This window comes from Haliotis cracherodii, unplaced genomic scaffold (assembly GCF_022045235.1).
Source record: "Haliotis cracherodii isolate W230 unplaced genomic scaffold, xgHalCrac1.p SCAF_5, whole genome shotgun sequence".
NCBI lineage: Eukaryota > Metazoa > Mollusca > Gastropoda > Lepetellida > Haliotidae > Haliotis > Haliotis cracherodii.
The window spans coordinates 41,900,044-41,920,335 of NW_027266308.1; the positions used below are offsets into that span (position 1 = coordinate 41,900,044).

The 20,292-nt window shown below is 40.1% G+C and overlaps 1 protein-coding gene across 1 annotated transcript in view; it reads left to right on the forward strand.

Annotated features, from left to right (window-relative positions):
• The first annotated feature begins 588 nt into the window (after positions 1-588).
• The window catches only part of LOC139443932 (alpha-mannosidase 2-like), a 38,972-nt gene continuing 19,268 nt past the window's right edge, over positions 589-20,292 (forward strand). The window contains exons 1-12 of the mRNA XM_071224819.1: positions 589-671; positions 1,201-1,366; positions 2,270-2,401; positions 3,283-3,439; positions 5,370-5,541; positions 8,431-8,558; positions 9,371-9,544; positions 10,418-10,598; positions 12,693-12,870; positions 13,820-14,016; positions 16,764-16,952; positions 18,256-18,364. Of these exons, the coding sequence (XP_071080920.1) occupies positions 1,238-1,366; positions 2,270-2,401; positions 3,283-3,439; positions 5,370-5,541; positions 8,431-8,558; positions 9,371-9,544; positions 10,418-10,598; positions 12,693-12,870; positions 13,820-14,016; positions 16,764-16,952; positions 18,256-18,364 (1,746 nt within the window). The 5' untranslated portion in view covers positions 589-671; positions 1,201-1,237. The remainder of the gene's footprint in view (positions 672-1,200; positions 1,367-2,269; positions 2,402-3,282; positions 3,440-5,369; positions 5,542-8,430; positions 8,559-9,370; positions 9,545-10,417; positions 10,599-12,692; positions 12,871-13,819; positions 14,017-16,763; positions 16,953-18,255; positions 18,365-20,292) is intronic.

The following is a 20,292-nucleotide window of genomic DNA, read 5'->3' on the forward strand; positions in this document are numbered from 1 at the left end:
GTTACGATCATCTTAGCGCTAAGATCGCTTTGTGCAATTGGGCCCTGCTGTTAACTATGAGATTTTACATGCGCATAATTTATTTGTCTGTTTTTCGTTTGGCATTTCTTTTTTTATAAGTTGGTTTGAGGAATTCTATCTCAATACTTTGGTCGGTGGTCAAAATAATAATTGAAGCATTTCACACAGGCTCGGCAGGATGACTCTGATATATATATATATATATATATATATATATATATATATATATATATATATATATATATATATATATATATATATAACGCCTTAATTGTATTCAAATCTATGTGAATTTTTACAGAAATGTTAACAATTTCAGAGGCTTTGAAAGGGAACAAAGTTACGGGAACAAGGGAACAAGCAAACAGTTACGGGTAATTGAACACGTGTAACGCCTGCACTGTGTAGTCAGGCAGGGAAACTGTTAGACTGGGATCGGTTCAAAGCAATCCACCGTGGCGTTTTCTACACGAGAAACTGGTTTACGTTAAAACATCTATCGTTTGCAATGATTGGTTAGATATTCTAACATCAACCAATGAAACGATCGTTCTCAAAATAGCTTCAGCAGTCGAGCGGAGCGGAAGGAAATGATTGTGTGGAAGCACGTATTTCATGTTCAGGCTCATACTTCTAGAAAATAATTCCAGGTAGCTACAGTGTTTGATAAATGCATCTATATAAGAAATATGCATCTTTGTGATCGGTTGTCACGGTGCTCACCAGACAATATGCCATATGAGCGACAGTTTTCGGACGATTGTCCTATATTCGATCAAAAACACCACATATTTCCCATTACCGAAAACGTTTATTATTGTGTAATTTAGGTCATGGGGGGGTTGCATAAGTAACCAAGTGAGTTTGCATAAAATCTACCGGAGTAGAAATCGGAGTACATGTCAAATGAACTCTTATTTGATTAAAACACCTTTACTTTAGATATTGATGGTAAAGATTTTTGTTGGTTGGTTTGTTGTTTAACGCCGCACTCAGCAATATTCCAGCTGTATGACGACAGTCTGTAAATAATCGAGTCTGGACCAGACAATCCAGTGATTGATATCCTGAACATCGATCCACGCAATTGGGATCGATGACATGCATCAACCAAGTCAGCGGGCCTGACCACCCGATCCCGTTAGTCGCCTCTTACGTCACTGCTGGTGTTGTTTTCAGCACTGACCTGCACCCATAATGACCAGACCTGGTCAAGATGAAGAAGAGAGATTTCTGGACGGCTGTTATTGGTGTGTCGATCATCTACATCGGCCTGTGTTTCTGGATCTACTTCAGAATTGAGTCTCAGCTGTCACGGTCCGTCAGTCTGGTGGAGAAGGAACAGGTAGGATTGTTATGCTACACTTGGTTATGTCATGATACACTTTAATAGGATATGATACACTTGGCCACAAATCCTTGGCCAATATGCTAGGGTGTGATACGACACGCTTGGTTATGTCATGATACACTTTGTTAGGATATGATACACTTGGCCACAAATCCTTGGCCAACCAATTGGTTGTGATATGATATACTTGGTTGTGAAGTGATACACTTGGTTATGATGCAATACACTTGGTTGGGATGTGATCCACTTTGTTGTGATGTGATACACTTGGTTGTGATGTGATACACTTGGTTGTGATACAGTACACTTGGTTGTGATGTGATCCACTTTGTTGTGATGTGATCCACTTTGTTGTGATACGATACACTTGGTTGTGATACAGTACACTTGGTTGTGATGTGATCCACTTTGTTGTGATGTGATACACTTGGTTGTGATGTGATACACTTAGTTGTGATACAGTACACTTGGTTGTGATGTGATCCACTTTGTTGTGATGTCATACACTTGGTTGTGATGTGATCCACTTGGTTGTGATACGATACATATGGTTGTGATACAAATTCATATGATCCTAATTTACCACATTTACTTCCTTCAGACAAAATGACTAGACTTTGTCTTCATTATCATGACTTTGGCTTTAACATGAGACAGATTTAGAAATTGGCTCTAGTTCTGTAGTCCTTGCCATAGTTGAAGTATCATAACTTGACATAAGGACAAGTACAAATTTGCCCTCTTTAAGGGTTTTGCTATATTTTATCATTATAAGGACTAGTGGCCTAAAAATGTTAGTTTCTATCGCTGTGATACTTCAGTATTTTACTGATATTTGCATTCAAACACAACAAGGAATTACTTTTTATTTCCTTAAACCTGATCTTACTTAATTAGAAGTGTCCCAGGGCCTACTCACCACGCCATGCCCACTTCTCCGGGAACACCGTAGCAGTGAGGCAGATCTCCACAACATGGCCGACCTGCCAAGCCAAACTGACAGCTGAGCAACATGGAGTTGATATTCAGGTGAGAAAATTCAGAGATCAATCTCAAACTGATGCTGAAGGATTCTGGGATAGAATTGAGAACTCTGTGTTCCTGTTGGTAGGTAAGGTTGATGCGATTCATCAGTGAACCAGGATGTTATATGAAATGATATGATATTTTCATTCTGTATTGATAAGATTGACTGTTTGTTTTATTTATATGATCATTTATTGGTTTTTAAACTGGTACTGTTTACTTCTGTTAAGGTTACATGAAAATGTCTATAGATTCAGGTTTACATCTTAAATTGTGTATTGTGATATGGTACATATTTTATTCTGATAAAAAAATTTGGGCAACAGTGGTCGAAATTCTAGATGGAACTCAATTGGTCCTTGTCATAACCCTGATGTTGAAAGTTGAACAGTTAGGGTACCAGATTAAAATACCACAGGAGAAGCCCAAGAATAGGCCCAGAACCCATTGATTGAGGTAACTGATATACATCCTATCATGACTTCAGTCTATTGTGTTCGTGAAGATCTGGGTTGGAATTGATCTTCAAGAAAACCAAGCTTGTTGTGGGAAGCGACTATCAGAATTGGTTGGTCAGGCTTGCTGACTTGGTTTGATGCATGTCCCAATTGTGTAGATTGATGCTCTTGGTGTCAGTCTGTGGATTATCCGGTCCAAGGTAGATTATTTACAGATCATAGTCATATAGCTGGAGTGTGGAATCAATCAATCAATCAATCAATCAATCAATCAATCAATCAATCAATCAATCAATCAATCAATCAATCAATCAATCAATCAATCAATCAATCAATCAATCCAGTGTTACCCAAGTTGTTGTTCAACATAATTATCTCACTGATTTCCTTTCATTTACTGATGACTGCTAATGGCTGTGGCTTCAGATGGAGTCGGAATGGTCGTCTATCAAGGTGGCCTACCCCAAGTTCATCCTGACTGTGAGTGGGTGGGTGCCCGACCTCCAGGTGCCCTCCTACACAGCCAAGGGAGGGGACAGACCCTTGCATGTCATAGTGGTGCCCCACTCCCACCAGGACCCAGGTAAGTACAGATTCACTCATAACACTGTACTCTATACCGGTGAAGATCCGGGCAAGAATAGGTCTTCAGCAACCCATGCTATGCTTGTCATGAAAGGCGACTTATGGGATCGGGTGGTCAGGCTCGCTGAATTGGTTAATGCGTGTATCGTATCCCAATTACATGGATTGATGCTCATGATGTCAATCACTGGATTGTCTGGTTCGGACTTGATTATTTACAGACCACCATCATATAGCTGGAATATTGCTGAGTGCGGTGTTAATAAACAAGGAAACATCACATTGAAGTGATCAGCTTGAGGCAGTCTGCCACTTTGACCACCAGGACTGTGTATTGGCAAGAATAGTCTGTTTCAGTATGTTGTGCTACAGGTATCTGAATTGCAGTGTGATGGGAGCTAAAGTGTTTGACAGCGATTGACACCGAGTGAACATGCAGATCCTATAAATATAGTCGCCACCATTTTGTAGTCATGGACACAGTGGAGATAACGCGGGAGAAAAATCACTTCCATGTTTCCGACAGTTTGTTTGAAACATCATTTGTGAACGAATGTCTGTGTTTTAGGTTAAATGATACAAATAATAAATGAAACTTGTTATATATTTTTTACCCAATATATCAGACAACAGAAAAAATATTGCAGTGCGTATTGTTTGAAAAGGGTGTTGCACTCTACCAGTATACTAGTAATACCCTGCAGTCCTAGTAGCTACTAGTCTGTTCGCTCTAGTAAGCTTAGCTAACAATATCCAAATGATACAACCAAAATGTACTAAACATGAGGGTGGTGGGGTAGCCTAGTTGTTTAAGTGTTCACTCACTATGCCAAAGACCCGGGATTGATTCCCCACATGGCTACAATTTCTGATGTTTCTCACTGTGGTATTTCTGAAATATGTCTAAAACCATTCTCGCTGTCACCCAATCAACCACTCAACATGATGCTAAGAAGCAAGTTCGGTCTGGTAGACTGAAAACGTTTTGGATGACGAGGATGTTATTAGTTGTCCTGAAGTGAGTGAGTGAGTATGGTTTTACGCCGCTTTTAGCAATATCCAAGCAATATCACGCCGGGGGACACCAGAAATGGGCTTCACACATTGTACCCATGTCGGTAATTGAACCCGGGTCTTCGGCGTGATGAGCAAACGCTTTAACCACTAGGCTACCCGACCGCCCCTGTCCTGAAGTGACCTTCACGGCCCTCTTTAAGACCAAATTGGGACTTCTTGGAGTCTGGGTCCTGTTCAACAAAACAATCTTAGCACAATGACGGCAGCATGTCCATTTTGAAGTATGGGGGTTATGGTAACCTTAGGGTTAAGATCGTTTTGATAAAAGGGGCCCTCGGTGTAACCAAATTGTGTACACAGTTGATCATTACCACAGCATCACCTAAAAACATGGACCGCCTCCGTGGTCTAGTAGTAGATTGTCTGCCCGGAGAGCGGAAGGTCCGGGATTTGATCCCCGGCCGCATCATACCAAAAGATGTTAAAAGATGGTACTTGTTGTTACCCTGTCTGGCGCTCGGCATAAAGGGGCTAAAACAAAGACTGGTCGGGTCAGAGTCAGTATACTGTGTCTGAGTGGGGTATTCATGTTAAACTGTGGCATGGTTCCTCAGTGAGCTAGCACTATAAATCGGCATTAGTCAGGACTAGTCCAAGCAGCCACACACACACGTGCATGCCCGTCGCTATTTAAGTGTAATAATCTTGGATGCAAATTTAAACCCAATTTCACCTCACCTCACGTGAAAACATGACTTTGCAATTTTTATATTCCAATTTCAGAATGTTCACTGACATTTGCTTCAGATTTGTGGCTAAATATCAGCCTCTTAGCAAGTTTAGATAAATATCAAGTTACCGGTACATGCCATATTTACATGTTTACATTTAATTGTTCCTCTGTACTTCAGGTTGGCTCAGTACCTTCAGTCAATACTACAATTCTTACACTAAGGAAACTCTGGACAGTGCGGTAGAACAACTGATGAAGCAGCCAACATGGAAGTTTATTTGGGCTGAGATGATATTTCTGGCAAGATGGTGGGAGACTGCATCTCAGGAAAAAAAAGAAAAATTTCTGAAGTATGTCACCAAAAATATACGTAAATATTTTTTTTATATTTCATTGGTATTGAACCACAATATTGATAGTCTTTGTATAAGTTTTAGGCTTAAAAAAGTAGAAGAATTTGTTCTCAGGTTCTTGAAAAAAACGTGAGCGCAGGCAGCCTTTTTTTTGGAGGGGTGGGGGTTGCTCAAACTAGTAAGAGTCCAAATAGGCAGTTGTGCAAATCAACCTTGAAAAGGGCCTCCCTACATAAATGTATTTCTTGATGAGTAAAATAGTCCTCGGTCTTTCTAACAATTGCTATGGAATTTCTTGTCAGTTATGATATATATTGGCCATGACATTCAGTATTTTTTAACCTAAATCACCCATAGATAGGAGAGAAAATGAGTAAACAGCTGATTGCTATTTCCGTCTTAATTTACGAGACAAATACACATGTAATCTTAAAGGGGCACTGATCTAACGCCATTCCCCGGACTGGTTGTTGCCTTTGTTATTGTTTTTTCCCCCGTGAGTACCCGGATGATACGCAACGCAACTGAGCGTGACCAGAGACTGGGCTACCGTCTGCAAGGACAGCTAAATAAACTTGGAGGCTGGAGGCAATATTTGTTTTACGCATTTTTGCATAAACACTGATTGGTTAACTGTGATCTATAAAGATTCGACAAAGGGCGCATGTTAAATAATTTCTTCAGCCTAAACAAACAGACAAAAAGAACGGCGGAGCTCATCGGAAGTCGTCATTTGGAAATACCCCAGATGGTTATAGTTTAATACTAAAAAAAGTATCCATGCAGTGAAAGCATTTTCGGATTTCGGATTGTGTAATACGATTACTACTCCCTTGTTGTCATACACGTTTTCTCGTATAACCCTACACTTGTGTATTTGTCGTCATTCACTTGATGCTCAGTTAATGAATTTATTACAGGTACAATTAGTGGTAGCACCACTTAGATTACCTGACAAAGGTTCTCATTTGGCATTTATTGTGTCTGGGGTAATTATTCAATCTAAATCCAGGTTTGAAGTGAGGTTATGTAATATGCACGTGGCAGCCCAGCAAGAGATGAATGATCCGTTGATTTACTTTTTTTTTGTAAATCAACGGATCGTTCCTAGTCATCAAAGGATTAACAGAAAATACGTTGATTGATTAATCACTGTAATCTTGCACAGTGGATATGTCAAAAGTGAGTGTTTACATGTCTAGGTTTACTAAAACAAAGGGAATACACTCATATCATGGCGTGAAGTGCCGATGTAAAAACAACACACAATTTGTTCAAAGGGTTAACTGATAATACGTTGATTTGTTGCTCATTGTTATCAAACTCAATGGATTTTTTAGGAACCGTCGACGTAATGAAAATAGTTGTCACGTGGCCTTTCTCAGCCGACCCTTGAGACTTGACACCCGAAACGATATATATCTTTTAGAATATTTGATAGTTACAGAGACACGTGACATCGAATAAGTTATTTTGTATAGCTGCAGACGAGTGGGATATTATTCCTTTGTGTGGATATTCACGGATACATTCCTCGAATAAGGAAGCTGCCTATTTATACACATAAATTTGGTAAGTTGTAATTATGGTATTTGCATTTTGTTTTCCTTCATTTGAACCGATTCGTTCTTGTTTTTCTACGTCTTGGTTGGGAAATTCTTCAATCCTTTGTAAGCATGTATAGATTACCGTCAATTTGTAAAATGTGATTCTCTCAGGCAATTTTTAAAATGTGTAAATATTTCAGTCATTTTGACTAAAAAATCTGTCCAGATTGATTAAGACGATCAAAAGGGCCTACAAACATCACAACAGATTATTATGTAGGATTAGAAGCCAAACAACATAGAAATGTACTTTTCAACGTAACATTTTCAGTCTCTTGGTGATGACATTAAACATCAAAATGTTTGGAATTCGTTATTATAATAATACAGATGGAAATGTTTTTCAGTCACTTTGTAAAATAACTGAATATTTAGACGTTTAATAAATATGTTACACATTTTGACAGTAAAAAAATATACACACTATAAAAAAGGCAATGCTCAGGTGAAATATTTACTTTGTGTTGCAAGTCAAGATAGTGTAAACGAAAATCGCAAAATTACCAAGCAAGTGACTTATCAAAACTTCGTCACCATTACCGATGCTACCCACAAAGATGCCTACATTTCCTTATTATCTCGAAAACTGTATTTCATTTTGTTGATCAATGTGACCATACGCTCTTATTACTACCGGTATCCATAAAAGTGACTAATGCGCTTACGAATGGCGCAACAGAGGTCGCGAGCTAGTCTAGATTTCTGCTCTACATCCGGGTACTCACTGGGAAAAAACAATAACAAAGGCAACAACCAGTCCCGGGGAATTGCGTTAGATCAGTGCCCCTTTAACCCCTGCGTATGAAACATTGTCAGGTTTTCAGTACACAAATACCATTGAATTTCTGAAATGTCTAATGATGTTTTATCGTAAATTTCATGTTTCCATTGACCAAATTTGCAAACAGCAAAGCAAGCACACAAACTCTTATTGTAGCCATAACCCCGAACATAACACACGAGATGGGCAGTAATACAGCAGTGTGCATGAAAAGGGAAGTAACTGCACACTATATTGGATCGCATTGATTTGAAGTATTGTAGCGTTTCACTGATGGGGTAGTGTGTTCAAGACGCGGAATATTTAAGGATTTTTTTTGGGAAAATGGAAATAAGAACGAAAACGTGCGGTCAGTGCCTGAGATCCAGGAATATTTTTTTGATAGCCTTATGCAGGTAGTCATATTTAGACAGTGTTGTGAGATGGGTCTGTTAAGAAAGTTTCTCATGACTCTATATATATGTGGGTGTACTGAAATAAGCTTGTTGTGTTGTACAGACTGGTGGCAGACGGACGTCTGGAGATTGTGACAGCAGGCTGGGTAATGAGTGATGAAGCCAACGTCCATTACGAGGCCATGCTTGACCAGCTAATTGAAGGACATCAGTGGCTGAAATCAAACATTGGTAGGTGTGGTGTCATGTCGTAGTGTTATGCATGTCTTCGAAATAATTAAAGTTTTTGTTTGGTATGAATCAATTCTGAAAATTATAACAGCCATTCTTTCTTGTTTTTTATTTGAAAAATACTGCTACAAAAATGTTGAGGACAACAGATTCTTTCATGACAGATTAACTATAGTAATATGAAATCATCGGTTGGTCCTTAACTTTATTGAGTAGTATGTGTGCTGCAATGATATCAGCACTTTCATTAGTACTTAAGGGCATGTATCACCCCAAAATAATCTTCAACAATTCACAGTTGCTTTGGTAGGGCATACACCTTCAGTCGGCTACACCCGTCGGGTATTGTCTGTTGTCTACACGGTTATATGTAGCTAGTTTATACCCGTTGGGGTATCGTATGCTTGTTGTAGGGGTGACTATGCTTGTAAGGGGCGACTATGCTTGTTGTGAATGGTGACTATGCTTGTCGTAAGGGGTGACCTAGCTTGTCGTAAGGGGCGACCATGCTTGTCGTAAGGAACGACTATGCTTGTTGTAAGAGGCAACTAACGGGATCGGGTGGTCAGTCTCGCTAACAAATGTTATATTTGGGATAACACTTTCTCAGTAAAGTACAGATTCTAGTACTTTTTTCTTAGTAAAGGACAGATAAGTTTGGTATCTGACTTCAACACAAACTGCCAGTATCATTTGTGAAGACTTGAAGTGGTTGAGTCGATGTATATAACATAACGTGTATAAGCTGCCGTTCCTGAAATGTTGACCCGTATTCCTCACCCACTTCATGACAAGTTTTTGTTCTGGTGCAGGTGTCGAGGCCAAGACTGGCTGGTCCATAGATCAGTTTGGATACTCCCCTACAATGCCGTACCTGATGAAGAACTCTGGGATAGAGAATCTGGTGATACAGCGAGTCCACTACTCCGTCAAGAAGCATCTAGCGGCAGGACGCAACCTGGAGTTTCACTGGAGGCAAGCATGGGGTAGGTGGCGCTACATGTCATTGTATGATACAAGCGTCAGGGGAGATAAGTCGATAATACATTCAGCAGGTGTTCCTTTCATTTCATAAAGAAAAACTGGGAGGTAAGATGGGAACTAAAACTGGTTTAGAACTGGTGTCCATTACACCCGGTAACTGAATTGTTGATAGGCATTTCTTGTTGATGAATAACACAGTAGACACAATTTATGGATAACAACTTCTTTATTGTACTATTATTTGATATTATTTTGCCGTTGTAAAGCAAAACTGAATAGTGGGAGCATGGTACGGGATTATATACTCACTGCCAAAATTCAGTGAGTGAGTATGGTTTTACGCCGCTTTTAGCAATATTCCAGCAATATCACGGCAGGGGACACCAGAAATGGGCTTCACACATTGTACCCATGTCGGGAATTGAACCCGGGTCTTCGGCGTGACGAGCAAACGCTTTAACCACTGGGCTACCCGACCGCCCCCACTGACAAAAGAAATGTGAACACCAAGCATGTTGGTAAATGTATGAAAGAGATATTAAATTGGCTCCATGCAAAAATGAACGCACTGGTGTGTTGTGTGAGCCAACGCTCACGAACGCATCACTTGTGACATCATAGACCCATGACTTGAGATCTCCATTTTTCCTGTGCAGGAATAGTGTGTAAAGTTTGGATATTACATGCAGCATATCGTGATAGGAATAAAACCACTGTGGTAACACTTGACTGATTGTTAGTTTTGTCATTAATTGGTACCCATTGGAAACATCTCTTCTTAAAGTACATACTTTATATATGTTTTTATGGTTCACGCTTCTTTGGCGGTGAGTATACATAGTAGACCCACCTTATGTCCACTGTTCTGTGACCAGCCTCGGGTGTGGAGAGTGACCTGTTCTGCCACGTCATGCCCTTCCTCAGCTACAGCATCATGTACTCCTGTGGCCCAGAGCCCCACGTGTGCTGCAAGTTTGACTTTGACCGGACCAAGTGTCTGCGTGGCAAGAAGCCCATCGAGCCTGACGATGTTTCAGACACCAACGTGGAACAACTGTAAGTTTTTACATCAATTAGATCATTTCTGACATAACTGCCTCCTCTGCCTTAAATCATTTAACATTATTGATGGTTGGATTTGAACACAAATACAATGGTACAAAACATACTACCATATATCACTGTGTATAAGGCGAGATTTTAGTTAATAGAGTTAGGGGGCTTTCAAGTGGGTTGTCTTATACACTGGGTTGAAGAGGTTTGATGTTTTTCCCCAACACAAAGATATTACTGTCAGCACATAACACCGTAAATACAATGTCAACAAATCTGTACTGAAGTACCCAAACTAATCATGTGAAGTGATTGGAAGATTGCACAACTCACCATTATTTAAAGCAACCACGGTCATATTACCGTAATTGACACCTTGAAACAAACTTAAGTGGATAGAGAATGTCTCTCTGAAAGTCATATTTATTGTAGTTAGACTACTGTTTGTCAACATAAATTTTTAACCGAATCACCGGTAGATTCCGAGAAACGTGTGTACAGCTGATTGCTACTTCCGGCTTAGTTTATGAGAAAATACATACAGTTATCTCTCCATATAAAACAATGCCTAGCAGAACAGGAAATACAATTTAATCGCTAAATCATCATGTCTAGTGTTTTTTTTATCTCAAATTTCAAATTTGTCTTGACCAAGTTTAATTGTTATGATCTGTTCGTTTCCCTGAATTCGCTGAAGGCATACGATGTACTTTTTTGGCGGAAGGCAAACACGTGTTTATTGCAAATGTAGGGATTGTGTATGCACTCTTGACGTGCTTTATAGACGGGGTACATGTATATAAATTAGCATCGATTTTGAAGCGGGGGTGCCTTGCATGCGGGGTTGCTTTATAGATGGCGATAAACGATATTATCCTTGAGACTTGTACATGTTAAAAGCCAATACTGTTTTACACAACGATGCACACTAACAAAAATTACTTCCTTACCATTGCTTGCCACAATGGTTGAAAATGACTTACAGACAAATGTATTAAGCATATGTATTTGTTACTGTATATTCAGGAAATAGTTCTATTGCTGTTCTGTAATCTGTGGCTGCCTCATGGCAGTATTGTGTATCATAATCCTATGTTCATGCTAATTTGTAGTCATTAATGTTGCTGCCGAATTTTAGCCTTCCTGTGCCAATTTTTCATTTTTTGGATTCGATCAATCAGAACCAAAAAAAGCCATAGGCTTGCTTGATAACTCAACTCGCCTGGTTCGCAGAATGAGGAGACTACTGACTAATTTGATGTTGTTTTTATCAATATTGATGAAACTTAGTATTTAATTAATGTTTTAATCAATTTTTCAAAGATGAATTGCACATTTTTCAAACTTGGATTAAGGGAAAAAGATGCTTGTCAAGAAAGGTATTCCTTCCACTGTCAAAGGATTTCCGGGATCTAATCCCATTTGTCAACATTTTTCAACCATTCAGATTACAGCACACACTTCCATTCAGTTTACAATTTCTTTCAATGTGAATAGATGAGCAGATAACCCTACCAGCAAACTGTGGTTCCTGGCAAAGATAATGCCATGAATCTGAGTCTGACCACATGTATGCATCTTCCCGAGGCAAGGGCGTTAACGGACTATAAAAGTCCAGTTTCCACCCTTGCTGAACTAGGATGGAATTTCCAGGCTCGATCATAGTGCCACCAGTGGCTATTACAAGTTATGTCCCTTCTATGTCCCTCCTATTGACCAATCAGATATCATCCTACATATTGCTTGCATTTGTTTCAAACAAAATGGCGGCGCCCAATCAAGACGATCTGATCGATAGTCAAGGTCTATATTGTAATATAAAGGGTCTTACCCCTCGAAGTGCATCAAATCACATCTGTATGCTAAAATCCATGTTGTCTAGTTCGGATGTCTAGTTCGTTATGCAATTTTGATTGGACTATGCATAGACTCGTTAGTACAGCCAAAATGTAAATCCAGAATTCCAGCCCAGTTCGGCAAGGGTCAAAATTGGACTTTTAGAGATAGTTAACTCCCTTGCCTCAGGAAGATGCATATATGTGTCTTGACATGTCCGGCCTCCAATAACTTGTGGCTTGTGTGCTGACCCGTGGGCAGATCGTGGGAACTCTGGGAGCAGCTACAGAAGAAAGCTCACCTGTACAAGAGCAACGTGCTGCTGGTGCCCCATGGCGATGACTTCCGTTACTCCTCACCATCAGAGTGGAACAAACAGCTGACGAACCTGGAGAAAATGTTCACATTCATGAACAGCAAGACTGATTTCCATATCAAGGTAAGACATGGTTAGATGCTGTATTGGTTTTAGGTAACAATCACTGGAGTGAATTCATCAAAGAACATGAATAAGTGGTAAGCTATGGTTTCCGTCTGCAACATGGAAATTCTCAACATTGGTTAACAAAAGTAGATACAAATATTTAATAATCACTATTTATTTCACATGACTGCTATCCTCGTTTCTCAAGACCTTTTTCACAAACTTACTATGTAGGGAGGGAGGGCTTTATGTTTTATATTAGTTTTTAATTGGTTACAAATCTGTTATAACTTGATTGTAATGCAATACTTGATTAATCATCCAAAACTGGCTCCCACAGGAGATATCGCTTGGATTGAAATTACATCACAATGCTTTGCAGACCATTGTGACATCACTGGTTCCCATGACATCACAATCAAATGACATCACTTATGGCTCTGCTACTGAAGCTGTTAGCAGTACTTTTTACACTGAAGACACTTCTAATTACTGTCTACAAATTGAAAAAGTTGGAAGAATGATGTAAGATGATAAATAAAATCTCACCCTCGTGTCTTTTGATATCAAATATATCAAAACTCGTTGATAAAAGTGGCAAAAATCCTCGGCAAGCCTCAGAATTTTTCCACTTTTATCAACTCGTGTTGATATATTTGATATCAAAAGACACTCGGGTGAGATTCTCTATATCTTCTGGCCCCACCCTGCTGCTGGAAACAGATGCAGTCTATGATGACCTCGTCTAGGTTCCCCTGCCAATCTGTCACACTATGAAGTGCATAGTGTGTTAAATTAGGTTGGAATCTGGGGCAAAAACAAATTTTGACTTCAATTGGTTGTTACTTAGTAATGTTAAAAATATAAAATGCATTTGGGACGGGTGAAAGTTGAGATCATGGGAAAGAAGGAATATATATGACCTTGGGACAAGATGTTTGACTGTGTATGTCATTGACTGCAGATAGAGTTTGGAACCTTGAGTGACTATTTCTCAGCCCTGGAGAAGGACAAGCCTCACTTCACCCACGAATCCCCCTTCCCATCCCTCAGTGGCGACTTCTTCCCCTACACTGACCGCAGTGACCAGTACTGGTCAGGGTACTTCACATCCAGACCCTTGTACAAGCACATCACCCGTGTCCTGCAGGCCAAGATCAGGTATTCATCATTCATACTTGGGTTGTCATGATAAGCTTACATTATGTTTGAAATTACTGTTGTTTTAATGTACATGTTATATATTTTAGTAATACCTCAGGGAAGATATTAAACTGGATTATTTTATGACTTAGGCTAGGAGTTAGGTACTGCTAAAATTTGCAGTCCGTCACGATGACACCAATGCTCTTTTTTATGTCTCTCTTCCTTTTGGCGTTAGTGTCGGCGTTCCCGTCCTATTCGAGCCATAACTTGAAAACTGTTCAATGTTGGGTTTTTTAAACGTGCCATATGCATTGCTCATGAGCTTAACTGGTGCCTTTTTCTATTTTGAAATTTAAAATAAAATAAAAAAATTATGTTTTCATGGAAACAATTTCGACTTAGTCTCAAACGAAGATAGGTTCATTTCTGCACCATAAGCCATGCTCATCAGCGTAACTGGAGCCTTTTTGAAATTTTTTGAAATTATATTTTGTTATTATATTTTCATGGCCTTAATTTCAACAACTCTTGGCTTTGTTTCAGTGACATTACTCATATGCTAATGCATTTCTTGCAAGACACTACACGTGCAATGACCACATGCTCCACTGTTGCCTTTTCATATTTTTCAATTCTAAAACTCTACAGCTAATGAATATATCAGCTTGAAGCATGATCTTTACAGGCTAAGATTTGCTATTATTGTTTTTCATATTTGCAAGCACATTTACCGTTACAATTTCAACTAATGGATAGTAAAATAGACAGGGGAGATATATGTTTTTGAGTAAACACACAATTTAGTTTCAGGCTAAAATCAGTATGAAAATGCTACGCCACTCATAAAAATATCAGTTGACTCAGTGAGATTGACATGTTATTGGACAAAATGAGCCGAATATTCTCTCTCTGTCTTTTTTAAAAAAAATTTATGCATGTAGTGGTTGTATCATTTGAATACTTATGTATGACAAGGGATGATAATCTTATAATATCAATAGTAGGTCACTGTAACCTGCCTTCAGTGAGGAGCAAATGCTATGTTTTCATAATGACATTGAATTCCACCTGAGGACATCATATTTAGTTTATATGCTTGGCAAGCCCTTTGCAATGTTCTAGAAATACTTTTCACTCAGATTGAAGGTCAGCTTCACTTTCAGTGGCATACATTCAAATATGTGGTATGTCCATGATAAATCAAGAGGAACATAGCATCTTTAGTGCGGGGCATTGAATTGGTATGATTTTTAGCTACGTGTATTAAAGGTCAAGGTCACCAGACTGGATTGTTGTCCTAAACCCGAAAGTGATGTCATTTAACCATATTTAACCATTAAACATATACCGAAATATATGTTTCAGGTTACTTGACATATGGCACACCCTGTGTTACTGTAAGATCTCTCTATGTTTCAGGTTACTTGACATATGGCACACCCTGTGTTACTGTAAGATCTCTCTATGTTTCAGGTTACTTGACATATGGTACACCCTGTGTTACTGTAAGATCTCTCTATGTTTCAGGTTACTTGACATATGGCACACCCTGTGTTACTGTAAGATCTCTCTATGTTTCAGGTTACTTGACATATGGCACACCCTGTGTTACTGTAAGATCTCTCTATGTTTCAGGTTACTTGACATATGGCACACCCTGTGTTACTGTAAGATCTCTCTATGTTTCAGGTTACTTGAAATGGTACACCCTGTGTTACTGTAAGATCTCTTCTATGTTTCGGGTTACTTGACATATGGTACACCCTGTGTTACTGTAAGATCTCTCTATGTTTCAGGTTACTTGACATATGGTACACCCTGTGTTACTGTTAGATCTCTCTATGTTTCAGGTTACTTGACATATGGTACACCCTGTGTTACTGTAAGATCTCTTCTATGTTTCAGGTTACTTGACATATGGTACACCCTGTGTTACTGTAAGATCTCTCTATGTTTCAGGTTACTTGACATATGGTACACCCTGCGTTACTGTAAGATCTCTCTGTTTCAGGTTACTTGACATATGGTACACCCTGTGTTACTGCAAGATCTCTCTGTTTCAGGTTACTTGACATATGGTACACCCTGTTTTACTGTAAGATCTCTCTATGTTTCAGGTTACTTGACATATGGTAAACCCTGTGTTACTGTAAGATCTCTCTATGTTTCAGGTTACTTGACATATGGTACACCCTGCGTTACTGTAAGATCTCTCTATGTTTCAGGTTATTTGACATATGGTACACCCTGTGTTACTGCAAGATCTCTCTGTTTCAGGTTACTTGACATATGGTAAACCCTGTGTTACTGTAAGATCTCTCTATGTTTCAGGTTACTTGACATATGGTACACCCTGTTTTACTGTAAGATCTCTCTATGTTTCAGGTTACTTGACATATGGTACACCCTGTGTTACTGTAAGATCTCTCTATGTTTCAGGTTATTTGACATATGGTACACCCTGTGTTACTGCAAGATCTCTCTGTTTCAGATTACTTGACATATGGTACACCCTGTTTTACTGTAAGATCTCTCTATGTTTCAGGTTACTTGACATATGGTACACCCTGTGTTACTGTAAGATCTCTCCATGTTTCAAGTTACTTGACATATGGTACACCCTGTGTTACTGTAAGACCTCTCTATGTTTCAGGTTACTTGACATATGGTACACCCTGTGTTACTGTAAGATCTCTCTATGTTTCAGGTTACTTGACATATGGTACACCCTGTGTTACTGTAAGATCTCTTCTATGTTTCAGGTTACTTGACATATGGTACACCCTGTGTTATGTCCGAGCCGTCAGGAGGCATAAGACAGCGGTGGTGACATTTCTACGTGAGCGGTTCTCCGTCCTCGTGTCCACAAGGAGAGCCAATGGTCACTTCCAGCACCATGATGCCATCACTGGGACATCCTCTTCAGCAGTCACTAAGGATTATGCACAAATGTAATTCCACAATAGGTTTATAGTCACTTTACCTTCATGGAAATTGGGTTACAGTTGGCCCAGCGCCTGAAGGTCCTGAAAGCGACTAACTTGGATTGGGTGGTCAGGCTCTGTGTGTTGATTGGGTGGTCAGGCTCTGTGTATTGACTGGGTGGTCAGGCTCTGTGTGTTGATTGGGTAGTCAGGCTCTGTGTGTTGATTGGGTGGTCAGGCTCTGTGTGTTGATTGGGTGGTCAGGCTCTGTGTGTTGATTGGGTGGTCAGGCTCTGTGACTTGACTGTTGTGTGTTCATTTGGTGGTCAGGCTCTGTGACTTGACTGATTGGGTGGTCAGGCTCTGTGTGTTCCCTAGCTTGTCAGGCTCTGTATGTTGATTGGGTGGTCAGGCTCTGTGTGTTGATTGGGTGGTCAGGCTCTGTGTGTTGATTGGGTGGTCAGGCTCTGTATGTTAATTGGGTGGTCAGGCTCTGTGTGTTGATTGGGTGGTCAGGCTCTGTGTGTTGATTGGGTGGTCAGGCTCTGTGTGTTGACTGGGTGGTCAGGCTCTGTGTAAATTTGATGGACAGGCTCTGTGTGTTGATTGGGTGGTCAGGCTCTGTGACTTGACTGATTGTGTGTTGATTGGGTGGTCAGTTGATTGGGTGATCATGCTCTGTGACTTGACTGATTGTGTGTTGATTGTTTTTTGTTTTTTTTCACTTGTTCAAACTAGTATGTAACCAAATAAACAGTTGTGTACCATCAACCTGGGAAAGTGCCTCCCTACATAAACAAGCATGCAAACTCCTATTGCCGCCATGACCATAACACAAGATGCGCAGTAAAGCAGCAGAGCAGTGTGCATTTAAAGGGAAGTAACTGCATGCCATATTGGATTGCATTGTTTTTAAGTTTTAGGAATTTTTTTTGGAAAATTGAAATAAAAACAAAACGTGTGGCGGACCTTATGATGATGAGGTTGGTGCCTGAGAACCAAGACTGTTGTTTGTTTTAGCCTCATGTTATTGTTAAAACACAACTTTTGGTTGAAAATGTAAAAAAGTGAGCGAGGGAAAGCCTGAGTTTCAAGACCTCAAGGTTTTATGTTTTCAAACAACACTGAGAAGTGTTTTAACTAGTGTATGAACCATCTAAATGCAAGAAGTACTAGCATTGTTACCAGCTGTTTCCACAATTTGAAGAAACCTGATGAACAATAGGATGACATCACAATAGGTTTATAAGATAAGTTGCAAGAAAATTTATAGATTATAAGATATGTGAAAAGCTACTTGAATGCAATTGTATACGTCTTCAACTTGTAGCTTACTGAATGCCATGGAACAGGCTGATGCCATGATAGGAGCTGTCACCACCATCCTAATGACCGATGGACCATTGGAAGAGGGGGCCATCACTTCTCACATCAAGCCAGTGAGTAACAGGCAGTGTTGGAAATAATTTCAAAACCCAACAAGACCGTAGGGCAGATGACCCATAAGTGCTGCCTGCCCTTCTTCAAAGTTACCTGACAGCCTCCGTGGTCTAATGGTAGAGCGTCCGCCCGGAGAGGGGAAGGTCCGGGGTTTGATCCCCGGCCGCGTCATACCAAAAGACGTTAAAAGATGGTACTTGTTGTTACCCTGTCTGGCGCTCGGAATTTAGGGGCTAAAACAAGGACTGGTCGGCTGGGAGTCAGTATACTGTGTCTGAGTGGGGTATTCATGTTAAACTGCGGCATGGTATCTCAGTGAGCTAGCACTATAAATCGGCATCATTCCGGACTAGTACAAGCAGCCACACAAACACACACACGTACATGCACGTCGCTATATAAGTGCAATAATCATGGACGCAACGTTAAACCCCATTTCACCTCACCTCACCTCACCTCACCTCAAAGTTACCTGTTAGACATAAATATTGAAATAATTGCCAAAAAAATAGAGACACATCGCATCTATTGTGTCTTGATTCATTTAAAATAATGCAAACAATCAATTGAGAATTTCCAAGGAGTTATGATAAAACTGAATACGTGAGTAGTTTTACAATTATCTGCCAGACAGTTGGGCAGGTGAAGGAAAATTTTCTGCAGTCCAACAGAAACAGGCGGTTATTTCAGACACTGGTAGCAGGCAGCAGTATTAGCATGCACCGTTTGTACAGAAAGTACAACAGTAAGAAAATATGGATGGCATGACAACACCGGAAGTAGCATGTCACAAACGTTTCATTGACATGTGAACTGAGTTTGTTCTCCGACATCAAGTTTAACTTATGTTTGGTTTAGACAAGTGTCTGTATTTTGTTGATTTTGGAAAAACCCTGGGCATTTAATACAGCGAATACAGTATTGACTACAGCCTACAGCCGTTTTTATCCACTTACATATACATGATCCAGATTTTGGAAAATATAGGTACAGTCTCTCATGACCCTCACTTCGAATCCTGGTTCGCCCCGATTATGTTTCAAGGTTTGCCAGCACCATACCTTGCTGGTGGGTTTCACCCAAGTGGTAAGCGTCTGAGACCTGCATCACTTTGGGCTTTCCTCCCACATTAAGCTGACACGCCGTGATATAACTGGAATACTGTTAAAAGCGGCGTTCAACCCAACTCACTCACTCACTCATGACCCTCACATGTAAGCTGGACCCGTGAAGATCTGGGGTAGAATAGGTCTTTAGCAACCCATGCTTGCCGTAAAAGGAGACTATGCTTGTCGTAAAAGGCGACTAACGGGATCGGGTGGTCAGGCTCACTGACTTGGTTGATACATGTCATTGTATCCCAATTGTATGGATCGATGCTCATAATGTCAATCACTGGATTGTCTGGTCCAGACTCGATTATTCACAGACCGCCGTCATATAGCTGGAATATTGCTGAGTCCGGCGTTAAACAACAAACAAACAAACACATGTAAGCTGGGCTTCTGTCTACCAAAATGAACCACCATCTTGATTTTGAGTCTAGAATATTTCCCCAGCAACCAATGTCGGTTCTAAGAGTCAACCAACTGGATCAGGTGGTCAGGCCAGTGCCGTAGCCAGCCAGGGGGCAGGGGGTGCAGTTGCCCACCTGGATTTTTTACAGAAAACATTTTTCCTTGTGAAAGTAACTTGAACAAAAAATGAATAATCTTATTTGCTCCCCCTGTCAAAAAAAGTTAACTACGGCCTTGCAGGCCCTGTGACTTGGTTGATTGTGTGTAATCTTACCCCGGGGACGTGGATCTTTGCTCACAATATATCACTGGATTGTCTGGTCCTGACTCAATTATTTATAGGCCTCTGTAATATAGCTGGAATATTGCTGAGTGCAGCATTAAACAACAAACAAACAACCATTCAGTAT